Source organism: Cataglyphis hispanica, chromosome 17 (assembly GCF_021464435.1).
Source record: "Cataglyphis hispanica isolate Lineage 1 chromosome 17, ULB_Chis1_1.0, whole genome shotgun sequence".
NCBI lineage: Eukaryota > Metazoa > Arthropoda > Insecta > Hymenoptera > Formicidae > Cataglyphis > Cataglyphis hispanica.
In genome coordinates, this window is record NC_065970.1 from 613,059 (window position 1) to 626,388 (window position 13,330).

General features: G+C 37.9%; 1 protein-coding gene across 5 annotated transcripts in view; it reads left to right on the plus strand.

Moving 5' to 3' along the window:
* Positions 1 to 202: 202 nt before the first annotated feature.
* LOC126856087 (alpha-catulin) overlaps positions 203 to 13,330 on the plus strand; it is a 51,580-nt gene continuing 38,452 nt past the window's right edge. For 4 of the 5 annotated variants that reach the window (XM_050604276.1, XM_050604278.1, XM_050604273.1 and 1 more), the window contains exon 1: positions 203 to 378. In XM_050604276.1, coding sequence (XP_050460233.1) covers positions 292 to 378 — 87 coding nt within the window. In that variant the 5' untranslated portion in view covers positions 203 to 291. Of the gene's footprint in view, positions 379 to 9,298; positions 9,362 to 13,330 lie in introns of all 5 variants that reach the window. The other variant, XM_050604275.1, reaches the window with a different exon arrangement.

A 13,330-nucleotide genomic window follows, 5' to 3' on the forward strand; every position in this document is an offset into this window, starting at 1 on the left:
GTCGCGATGCCCGGCGCTCCGGCGACCGGCGCCGACGGCGGTAGTTGCGTCGGCGTCGTCGTCGTCGTCGCGCGACGTCGCCCTCGTCAGACCGGCACACGGGGTTCGAACATTGGGGCTGGGCCGTAGGGTGGGGGGAGGGGGGAGAGGGAAAATACATTCGGTGGCCAGCAGCGACGCGGCGGGGGCGAGGGTGGCAGTCGTGCCGGGCACGCGGGCGGGGGTAGGAGGGGTGCAACGAACCCTCTCGCCTCGGCTCGAGTCTACGGAGCACGGAGTTGTGTTCGAATCATGGCGACACCCGACCCCGTAGACCCAGCCACCCTAGAGATTAAGACCCGTAGCATAGAACAGACACTACTCCCGCTAGTGAAGCAGGTAAGATGTGTTTCCGGTCGCGTGAAAACGCGGCGACCGGAGAGTTTTCGTTCGCACCGGCGGCGCGCCGTCTCTTTCCTGTCTGTCTCTTTCTGCCTGCATCCCTTTTACTCTCTCTCTCTCTCTCTCTCTCTGTATCTCTCTCTCTCTCTCTCTCTCTCTGTATCTCTCTCTCTCTCTCTCTCTCTCTTTCTCACTGTCCGTCTCTTTCTCACTGCCATCTCTCTTTCTCATTCGCCGTATCTCCGTCACTGTCTCGCGCTCGTTTTCCGTCTGTGTTCCCCTCGCATGACGTATCTCTCGCTTATTCAACATATCTACATGTCACGTTGCGTCTCTCTCGCAATTTTTTTCTCTCTAACAAGGATCGAGATAATTGTCCAAATGTAAAAGTTATTCCTAACTACTCATTCTCTCTCGCTATCCTAATCACGCGTGCGACAACGGAGAATCGGAATGCCGCGCGCGATGAAGATCACGAGACGTCAGAGCAAGACGGCGAAATGGGTGCGCGTGTACCGTGAGGCAAAGCAGACGGTGGATCTCTCCTGGAGATTGAAAAGGCGAGAGACGTAAGAGGAGAACTCGAGACGCATCACGTTTCCCTATGACGCCACTCCACTAAATTAGAAATAGTCGAGGCAATTTTCACGCTTTTGCTTTCTCGCTCGTAGAAAATTTCGCGGATCGCGTCCCTCATCTTCGCACGGATACGCACACGTCGTTTATTCGCAAATGTCAAGTCGGCCCCGCGACACTATTAAGCGCATCCGATGCTATTTCGCAAAGTTTGACAATTCCGATGCCAGGCATGTGTTTAATACGTCCAACTTGTCACGAAACACGCGCCGCATACGCGGAGAGTAACGAAGATATTTCGGTGATCCACTGTCTCTGTCATTCTCCTAAACCCTCTTATCTTTCTCTCTCTTCTTCGCTCCGTTCTACCTGTCTCTCTCTCTCTCTCTCTCTCTCTCTCTCTCTCTCTCTTTCTCTTTCTCTCTCATGCTCTCTGCACATTTCTCTTTTTCTTCTACGTTGCTCACTTTAATTCTTGTGGCGCACGCTCACCTCACGCTGCTTGTCGGCGCCGACACTGGTATTTTCGTGGAATTACGTCGAATTTACGCTGCACCCTCGTTGCATAATCACCGGCACGTGCGCGATGCACGCACGTGAGCCGCATACAAGGATCTGCGGACCGCGGGTCAAAGGCCTCCAAACGACCGTTCGCGATCAAAGAATAGACCGCCTCCCCTCCCCGATTTCCACGGAACGATCGAGGAATTTCACACGTGAAAAAGATGTACAATACGCAAAGTTAGAAATTAAAAATTACTTGTTTCGTTTTTTTTTTTAAAGCTCTATTAATTAATGTAAAATAAAATTTTAATTCGATTAACATTATACGTTGTGTCTATCAATGTTTATTTACGCGAACTATCAACGTTTATTTACGCGCAAAATACAACTATTTACTTTATGCACTATCTTCCAATATATATTCCAAGTTTCTATTTTGGTCACAGAATACTATTGTATCAATTTATAATCGCCATTAGATGTTTTCTCATATCTATATATAGAGAATTTTCATTAAATGATATTTTCTTTCGGAATACGTGGCTGAAATGTATCCTTTCGACAAAAATATCTATGAATGCACAATGCACCGCCGCATGCAGTAGACCGCACTCACGTACATAATACGTGTGTATATATATATAATATATATATATATAATATATATATATATATATATAATACACGTCATTTAATTGAACGCTCATGATTTCGAATTGGTTATCCATGTAGCGTGCATATATATGTATGTGTATATATATATATATATATATATATATATGTATATACACATACATATATATGCACGCTAACATGGATAACCAATTCGAAATCATGAGCGTTCAATTAAATGACGTGTATTTCAATATATGTATTAATTGACAAACTCGTTTTTCATTATCTGATAAAATTGTAGCGAATTGTCAACCACATGCCGCCGAAATATGAAAATTAACTGTCGATTTAACGAATATATCAGACTAGAATTTTGCGATATAATATAATCGCGATACGATCATTAAATGAAGAGAGAAAAGAAATATTCAAGAGATAAAAAAAAAATTATTTTTTTACCAATTTAAAAGGAAATAAGTTCCGCTTCTCATGAAAGGAATTTATTGCGCTTCAAAGAGAGAAGACACAAAATATTTCCAATAATTATCTTTCTCACGAATCTATCTCTTCCTTAACATTAAGATCTTGGGAGGGGGGAAGGGGGAAAAGAGAGGGGGGAAGTGTTTGAGAAAACCGCACCTCATTTCGCGGTTAATTTCGCCAAACAAAACCGAGAGGCCGATCTAATTCACACTTTCACCGCGTCATCAAAGCCGACCGTGTCTAAAAAAGGGGATTACGCAGACCGATTGCTGCCGTCGTTTTCGTCGGAAACCCATTACGTCTCGCGCAAACAATCCCGAAGAGTATTAAAGAAAGGAGAGGAAAGGATCGGATTCTTCGATCTCTCTGTGTCCGAAGAAATTGTGATACCCGAGACACGCGAGAAAATAAACGAAACGCCAGGCCAGATCGAGCGAATCCTCTTTCTCTTCTCGTTTCTCTTCCAAAATTCCACTTAATTTAACAATCGTCAATCCGACACCCTACATCAATTTCCAGCCAAGTAGCTTAAAGATGATCGCGATAGTAATGCTAAAAAAAAAAAAAAAACTGCAAGGAAAAACAAAGAAAATAAGGGACGACAAAAAGTCGATAATTCTGCAAACGCACATCGATCGAATCTCGCTTGATGCGATAATTATCATCGATAAAACGGGAACGCGTGACAGCGAGACTGGAGCAAAAAGAAGAACGAAAAGGAAATAGACGCAGGTTATTTCGAGAGTATGGAAGAGGAGTGCCGATCGCCCGCTCGTGGTCGACCTTCGTGTCGTGTTTATCGATATTTCTGGCGGCGTGGCAGCGTGTGTATATGTTTAGTATGTATATGTGTGTGTGTGTGTGTGTGTGTGTGTGTGTGTGTGTGTGTGTGTGTGTGTGTGTGTGTGTGTGTTGGTTAACCCCCTTGGGTTAGGAGGGCGTGCAGTACGAGTGACTTGGCTAGTGCATGGCACAGAGGGCGATCGTTACGAGCTGCAGCCACTTGTTAGAGCTGCCGCCTAGCCGCCCCTGCTCGGACTTTCTTCTATCCCTCCTCTTACTTCCCCCAAGTGTCACCTTCTACTTTTTCGCCCTTACTACTACTACTACTACTTTGCTTGGCAGCCTTCGCAGGGCTTTAAGCTGCTTTCTTAGCGATTTCCGTCACGATTTCAACCTCCTCGCCCGATCTTTTATTGACCGTCTCTACTGCCCGCCAATTTTCCGAGCAACTGTGAACTTCGCGCATTTTCATTGCTGTCCTATTCGAAAATCACCTGATTCGGAAAAATCACCGTATTGTATTATCACTCTTTTAAAAACTGCGGAATGTCGGGAAAAAATTCAAGGATATTTCTTCAGAAATTATTCGCCTATAAAGAAAGGAGACGCAATATCTTAAAAAAATATATATGCTTTTTTAATATCTTTTCTACATATATCTGTTTATATATATTTCTCATAACTTGCATCGTGTATCGATTATTATGCTCTTTCTTTTTCTTGGAATAGATAATAATTCCATTACGGTGTTCGCGAATAATTTCATTCACGGTATTACTTTTGAAAGCTTCGATTGAGTTCGCACATCAAAGTAACCTCTCATTAAATCGCTTCTTGACGTTAATAGTTCTAGTCGGACACCTTGAAATTTCATAGACCTTTTGAGAGTTCTATCCCTTAAACTTTTTCCAGTCAATAATTATAAATTTTAATAAGTAAAATTTTATAAAGAAACCTTATTGAACAAAATGCTGGGATATAATTTCGTAAATTTTCTAATCATCTTACAATCGATATAGAATATTAAAGATTATAGAAAATTCCACTACAATGAAATGCTAACCAATATAATTAAAAGCGATTTCGCTATTTCACAAACGAAACTATGGATATATATATATATATATATATATATACTTTTTATAATACACACACGTGCATAAATATATATCAGACACAATTAAATATACGGTAATTTGGCTGCCGCTACTATTATTACAACAACAACATATGTTTCAAAGAGAAAATTATCATTAGTTGCGACTATAAAATAGTTAAATGACGCTTCAAATATCGTGCAGCAGTGCGCTGAAAATATCTACTTACATCTCTCATGCAGCACGCCAGCCAAAATTGTCCCATTTCTATTTGCCTTATTCATATCATTCTCCTTCCTTTGTATCTCTCTCGTGGCAGTTCCATTACTCTCTCCTCGCTTTATACTTATTGTGGATTTCACATTAGACGTTGTATATTGACCGCCACTAATCGAACTGAATGGTGGACAAAGCATAGAAAAGATAGGAAGAGTTTCTCCGAAATAACATTCTTCGATATTTCAATTAACCCCCGATCTCCGATCTAATCTCAAACTAGGTTTTACTGATTGATGGCCGCGGACTCTGAGAAGATAGGGAATGATAGCGACTAATATTTGCCTCTTGTTTCCGTACTGGAAGCTTCACGCAAAACACAGAACTTTTTCACAGCTTTTCCCTAAGCTCGATTCTTCCTCTTTCTATCTCATCAATGGCAAGATACGAGACAATTTTCTTGCAACATTATTTCGCGAATTTATACATAATATTAGTTAGATATAGACGTGGCGCAAACATTTAGATCGCGACGTGATAAGAACTTTCTCGAACTACTTTCCGCACTATTTCGCACACAGCTCCGATATCGATTATTGTGCGAAAATATCACAAGTCGCTAAATTCAATAGTATAGAAATTTTAGATTATACTACGCGTTTTGTACTATTCAAAGAAAATTTCGAAAGAAACACTAAACATCTAATAATATTAAAACATAATATATACTAACGCAGGAATATCTGTGTTTCTATTCTGTCAATATCATAAAAACTTCTCAAAATGCCAAAGTGGAGAACACAGTGGAATACACAACGTGTATGTTCGCAATGAGCATTTAACTGAGACCAAAATTCGTCGAGTGACAATTATGTTGATACTTGACATATTTTTCCGCATAACTCGAACGTTTCTCTCGCATGTGATACAATTTTTCCTACTTTCTCGTTCAATTTATTTGATTTTTTTTATATGTACAACGAATAAACGAACTATCGCAACTACTATTTGCATCCTCGAACGACATTTGCCAAGGCGCAATAAATGCGTCGTGCACGACGATGGAATTTCTTATTTGAGGATGGATCAAGTACACACCAGGGAGCCAGTCTATCAATATTGACTGTCGGCCTGTTGGTTCGATCAACGGTACCGTTGACCGCTTCGAGTTAAAAGAAAATCGCCTATCCTTATATGAAACATATGTAGAATAAGTCACATCGATTGGCGTGCATCGTTTAAGCTTTTTCTAGAAAAGTATTTTGTACTGACAATTAATATGACAGGTGTATATTAATTGCGTTTCAATCATCAATAATCCCGCTAGAAATTATTCAACTGAAGTATTTGTATAAAAGAATTCTAATTATCTAGTTATTAACGTCATTTAGTAGTAATCTGGCAGTATTTCAACTCTAATGATTTTCAATGCAAGCAAAATGCACAAAATAATATAAATTTGGAAAATTAAATCTGAATAAACCAAGATTTTTAATTTAAATTTTAATTGCTCTGGCTATTTAATTTTATCTTTTCGCTATATTTCAGCTTGCTAATATTACTGTACACTAGCCAAAACTTTTGTGTATGTTCGATTATTAAAAATTCGAGAATAACTTGACGCGAATAATTTGGTGGAAATATGAAAAATTTCTCATATCGCGAAATGAAATATTCTGTTAAAATTCGACGTTTCAAAAATCTTTAAAGTATATATATATATACATATATATATATATATAACTAGCAAAACTCTTTACAATAGCCAGTGACAGAAGGTGGCGCGGAAAACAGCCATTTTGTCGGGAAATTTCACCACCTGGCCACGATCTTCACTTAGCTTTCAAGCTTTAAGCGAAGAGACCGCTCGATAGAAGCGTCGTAGCATTCTCGACGCCTTCGCATTGTGCAGAGTTCGTTTTATTATAATAAAAAAAAAGGTAGAGAGAGAGAAAGAGAAAGAGAGAGAGAGAGAGAGAGAAATGGAGAAACGTGAACTAAAGTACGGGATCGCAAATAATTCGGAGGAAATATATGCGACGATCATTAAAAAACTTGTGTCGGCAAAAAAAGATGTGGCCAAAGAAAAATAGATAATATACAGGATAGACATTTGTAACGTAAAATTCGAATATACGATCACTGATTACTATCTCTTTACTCATTACTAATATCTCAATATTATATTTTTATGCTTAATGCGATTTAAGAAATTATTTTTTATTAAATCAAAGCGACCACGGCCGGCCCGAAACTAATTCTAACTTGAAATAATTCTAACAAAAATTTATTGGCAAATGGAATGAAAATATTTTCGATCTAAATAATCGATAAAAAAAATTTGCCAAAGTTTGAATTACGCTAGAGAAAATATGCAAGCTATACGCTTTTTTTTTTATCTTCCAATACATAAACGCATAGAATTAAATCTTTTTCGCGCGAGCATAACAATGAGAAAAGAACAATATAACGTACAGTGCATATATGATGTATTGATTAATAAAAGTAATAATTCATCATTGACGTAAAAACGGATGACAGTCCTTTAATACGCCTGTGGTAGATATCTTGTTTCGCGCAGTACTGGTTTGCTCTTTGACCTTTCACACACACACAATTAACATTCAGAAATATTTCCCTCTTTCTCTTTCTCTCTCTGTTTCTCTTTGCCTTTCCCCTTCCCTCTCTTTCTCTCTTCATTCCTCTCATTATCTATCATACTGTGTATCTCTACATGTTTTGTTATACAAAATATACTTTTGCTTCATATACTGCATTCATGTTATATTAAATCTGTTCTATTATGCGTCAGGAAGAAAATTCAACACCACGTGCTGAAAATTGTGTAAGAAAATTCAACAGCAGTAGAATAATAACTAAGAAAAACAAACATTAAAAAAAGCGATTATCATGTTCTTTGTTATAGTCCTGTTTATCATGCAGAGAGAAAGAGGAGAAGGGAAAAAGAAGGAGAAAAATTATTTAATCTACGAAAAATTGATTAATAATAAGAATCTTTAAAATTTTGATTTTCGTGTTACAACACGACGTGTTTTTATTATAATTTTCTAAAAGAAAATTATATCGCGAACAAGAAAGGGAAATTCTTCGCGAAAATATCCTATATAAAGTTGATTTTCTTTGACGTCGAGATGAACATGGGATGAACGCAATATAGATAACATTCTCGTCGAGAAATTATATGCTCGTTCAAAAGGATGGACTAAAAGTATCCGAGTTAAAATCCGGACAAAAGAGCGGAATTACCGCGATGAAATAAACTTTCTTCCGAACAATGTAAAACATCACGTCATAAAAACGTAAGAACAAACACTATACATATTTATTCCAAAAATTAAACATATCTCAACTCTGTAAATTCTTTGAACTTTTCACACAAAAGCTTAAGTTAAAGCGCAATAAAGTAAACGTATTCATTTCCGATATATAGCGGAATATTGTCAGAGAAAATAGTTTCGCTGTCAAGATACACACGGTTCTGATAATTAAGCTAAAAAATGATCGTCTATGTCTCTGCCTCGAGGGTATTGCTTGATAAGAACAAACTCGAGCAAAACGCTCCGGGCATTAAACATAATATTTATCGAAGAAGATCCGACCTAGTTGCGGTGACAAGATGAAATTGAAACTACGTAGAATAGAAAGAGACGCGGGCATTTTCTCAATGAAATGGCGAAAAACAAGATCAAACGATACGCGACGCGCATGACGAAAGCAATTTAACTGCACTTTATTATTTCGAGACACGTTCGCGATTATCTCGTGCGATAACTTTTATTATACGAACTTTATCGCGACACTTATGCCGAAAGATAGAAGGACGATCACGACTGCCAGATTGATTACGGTCATTGACATTACGGGCATCACGCGTCACTCACAAGACCATCGATGATACTTTCGTCAATGCCGCCATTACCGCAGCTGTCGAGAGATGTCACCATTTATAGTCTCTAAAAGCAAACCAACGAAGGGAGAAACACCCGCGACTTTCAGCCGCGTATAAAAGCGAATCGCACTTGACAGCAAGCGCAACAAAGTCTGCCGCGAATGATGCGCCGACCGCAAATGTCAAACAAGAAAAATGTCGGACTCTCGAGCTCAAAGTGGGTCGAGTCGACAAAGAAAGGCGAGACGAAGTGCGCCTCCCGCACACGTTTTTCCGATAGCTTTTATTCGCATAGTTGTTGCGTTGTCGGTTAGTTTCGTAGCCATTTGATATTCAAGCCTCCACGCCCACTCGATACGATATGCCAAATGTTGCGCGCCGAGCCTAAATCGAATAATTTCCAAACGGTAGATTATATAGTGCGCGCGCGCGAGTCATCGTATAAAAATTAACAATTAGCGATCGCTGCCGATCTCGATAATAACCGACGATAAGACGACGAGCTTCGTTATCGGAGAAAAGAGATGTTGCTCATTTCAGACTATATATAAAGACACATTTTGGATTTTTTTTTTCCGCACATCCTCTTTTCTCCCACTCTGGTATTCTCCGGAATATCTCCGGCCATTTTCGCCAACGTTTTTTTCTCTTTTTATTTTTAATCCGCGATATAATAAGCGCGCGACCGGGCGAGGTTTGATGTTTCTCACTGAACGGGAATGTATGTTTTTAGGCACGTCTTCGACGGAAGAAACGAAATTGAGTTTCATACATAGATATAATGGGCTCATCGATGGTAAGTCCTAGGCAGTGTCGAAAGTACCTGCGGCTAAATGTGATGTGTTATCCTTAGAATTATACACATAGATGACTAGCGATGTAAGCGATTGATTGTTCCATGTGGATAGAGCAGAACACTTAGAGTGAGAGCAACGTTATTCCTCGAGTTTGCAAATGTCAACAATGTTTTTGTATTGTTATTTGTTTGTTTTTTTGTAGAAGCTTCACACACATGATCGGCTAAGCATGACTTTACAGTGTCGTCTATACGACGACATCCGTGTGCTAAAGAGATAAATAGTCTTTATCATAAATGGCCAAGTGTTAAACTATGGCAGAAATGTAATTATTTACAACTTATTATATATATATATATATATATATATATATATAACATATACAAAATACAGATATACACACTTAAAAAATTACAGACGCACTTGGAGCTTTTCGGTCCAATAATCGGATGTCTGTTTACATGCTTCTCGTGGTCGCTATCACTTTTCTGATTAATAATTTACAATTTCATTTACCCTAGTGAATTTTTACAAACAATTATAGATGGAAAAATATCATCTAATTAAAATTATTCTCGATAGTAACAAAATTAAACTTTTCCTTATTTTTCTACAAATGCATTTAAATACATTCTTCTCCTGAGAAAATAGTATCGTGGATTTTATCAAATTTATTATTGCAAATCATTGAAAGAAATAACATGTGACATTTGCGGGTTACTCATATATGCAAGAAGCGTAAAACGGTCTTCGATCGTAACTCGTTACGGATTATGTTTCCCTTCGGCGCATAAAACACGTATCGCATCTGACATGCTTGTAGCGAGCAACAGAACTCCATAAATAGAGATATACTCTGTATACTAACCGAACAACGTGCAGCTTGGAATGACATGTATAGATTCCAGCATTTATGTGCAACAGACTTTATATTTGTCATAAAAATTTTCCTTAAGCCATCTAATTAAAGTCAAAATAAAAGAAGGTGTAATATACCCTAATATACCAGGGGATTTTATAATAAATGTACATGAAATATTATATATATATATTACTGTAATATTATTTTTCTTTTTTAAATCTTTTGAAAAAATCAGATACTTAAAAATTGTGTTGATTTTTTGCTATAATAAAAGTAAAGTGAATCATCTCGAGTCTTTTCTTCTTGAAGTTTCTCATTATAGTTGATTAATCTGTTACGATTCTAGAGACTTTCTTCATAATAAAGTATGTCCTGAATCTGATGCATCTAATGCGAAAGACGGAAGATCCCGTAAAAATGGAATTCGTTCGACGAACAAAGCAAAGTTTTCTAGATCAATGCAGAATGAAATGAACTTTGCTTAATCTAAGATTAAATGGATCTCAGGAAATTACAGATATCAGATATTCTTTCAGTATAAAATCTACGCGTGTATCATACCGAAAGATTTTCTTGGAATCAATCCAGTTTGGAACGTCGCCAATAAATTTCTTCAATAGAATTATTTTGTCGCGTCACATGTATGTCGTTCCGTCGCGCAATATTATAAAATAAATTGTCATATAATTAAAATGTCATATAATTTTTAAAAGACATGAAATCGATTAATTTGAAAAATAACATACGGAATGTTACTTCTTACTACATAAATAAAAAATAAATAAAAAAAAATATAAATATAAACAATAAATAGGAACAAAAAATAAATCAATTTAATTCACGAGTTTAATTAATTTGCAATCATTAATACTGTTTACGTTTGTTTTTCGCAATTTTCGTTTTTGCTTTTTATTACAGGAAGTTTAGCTTCCTTTCGCTTTCGGTCCATGCCATGTTTTTTTGTTGTCAACTTACTGTGAGAACAACATTCGTCCTAGATACAAAAGACTCGGAGAAGTGCTTGCGCGACTTTTCAAAGCTTGCAAACTTTGTTCTCGAGAACAACCAAGCACTTGGCGATGGAACGAATACGTAGCTTTAAATGCGACTCTCCCCTTAGAGCAGAAGTCCAAGAAGCCTAATTTATCCTGGCCGATATATCACCGGGGCATTTCGAAGATTCGAGAGGAAGAATCGTTCGAACGCGAGCGTTAAGCCAGCCATATGAAATTCTTCGCATTGAATTCCCGGTGGCGCGGTAATATACCGTACTAGGTAATACGTAAGCTATCGAGAAAGAGAGAGAGAGAGAGAGAGAGAGAGAGACTTCAGAAGCCGTTTGCGGCAGATGGGTACAAGATATGTACCCGCTGCAACCTGGCCCCATAAATACACATACCGCGCCGACCATCTTGTGCATCTCTATCCGTGCAATCTTTACCCGTTCCGTTGGATATCAATAATATTGCGCCTTGTGGGGCAGGGAGAAATTGTATTTATATAAAATATACAAGCCCTTTTACGACGCGAGCTTATTTAACGCGACGCGTCGCAGTCTCGCTATGCTTCGTAGAAATGTTCATCCTCGCGTGTATCATTTAAAGAGCCTTTCCCGTTGTTTGCCTACATGTTGTAATTTGCGGCTTTTATCCTTCCACTCGAGCGTGCCTCGTATTTCGCGTACAATTCCTCGTGCATCTCGCCGCATATCCCTTTCAGGAAAGATGACACATATGTCTTTAGCAAGTTTGTAATCACTGCAAGCATTTGTCCTTAAACTGACGAATCTCACAATGTTATGACACATTGCGGCTGAACATTTTGAAAGAGAAAAAAGAGAGAGCAATTATATATACTTGGAAAAACATTTTAATATTAAAAATAATCATTGTTATTATTGTATCTAGCAATTTTTCCTCATAATTGTCACTCGATACACGAAATTTTTAGAACCGTGAGGCTATCGCGAAATAACGAAATATATATGGTTGTCACGTTATTCTCCACTCGACCATTTCGCTACCCTAAGTCATTTTTTTCTCGTTTAATTTTCTTCTTTATTTCTTTTCCGGACCTTTCGTCTTTTAGGTGATATTTCTCTTTTTCGACATTTCATTTCCGGTGCCCTCCTATCAAACATCATTTTATTATCTTGATAAGACAGTGTTCTTATAATAAGCAATTTCTCTGTCAAATATATAAAGTTTCTACAGCTATTCTATACGTCTAAATTATGTTTAAAGTTAACAATAATTGCCAATATTTAAGTTTCTAAAAAAGTATACTAGTCACATACAAATTTCAAAATTTTAACATATCTATGTAATAACGATGTTGCTTCGTAATTACGTTTATGATTACGCTATTCGAGAAAGAGATAAGAACGTTACACGAGACATAATAGTAGGATTATCTAATTTTCAATCACGAGTGACTTCCAGTCAATCTTATTATAACGCTCTAGCGAAGCGCTTCATGGACGATGCTAGTATCGAACGTGGGTTAAAACTGATGTGAGAATCGAAAAGCCACATTAAAGGCCAAGTATGACGGTGCTTTCAAATTTCTCTTTGAAAATTTTGATGCCAGAGCCACGTCTCTAGCATTTTATAACATTCTCCACACGTACCACTTATATTCTATAAATAAAAAAAAAATATATATATTACAATGATTAGATATGAAAAAATTGTTTGACATAAATCTGTGAAACTATCTATTCCTTTGTGTCTTTCCTTCACACAAATTTTTACGATAAGAATTTATGCTGCCATAAAAAATTACCATCCCTACCAACTCCCGATTTTTATCGAACCCTCGAATTCTGGAAACAAGAATCTCCCGCGCTTTTCAGCCGGTCGAGACAAGGGAGGTAAAAAGCGAATGTTCCCTTGCGGAACACGATGCGTCACGAGTTTGCAAAAACGCAATTCGTCGAGCCACAAAAAGCACTGCCGAGTCATCCCCGACGCCGTTTACGCACGAGGGCACACAAGCCTGTTCGTGGACCAAGGTCTCGGGAATAAGGCGACTCTCGAATCAAACGTCGACGGGAAAAATTGAGATTTCGCGGGCGAAAGTATGGACCTGCCGACGTATTGATTCT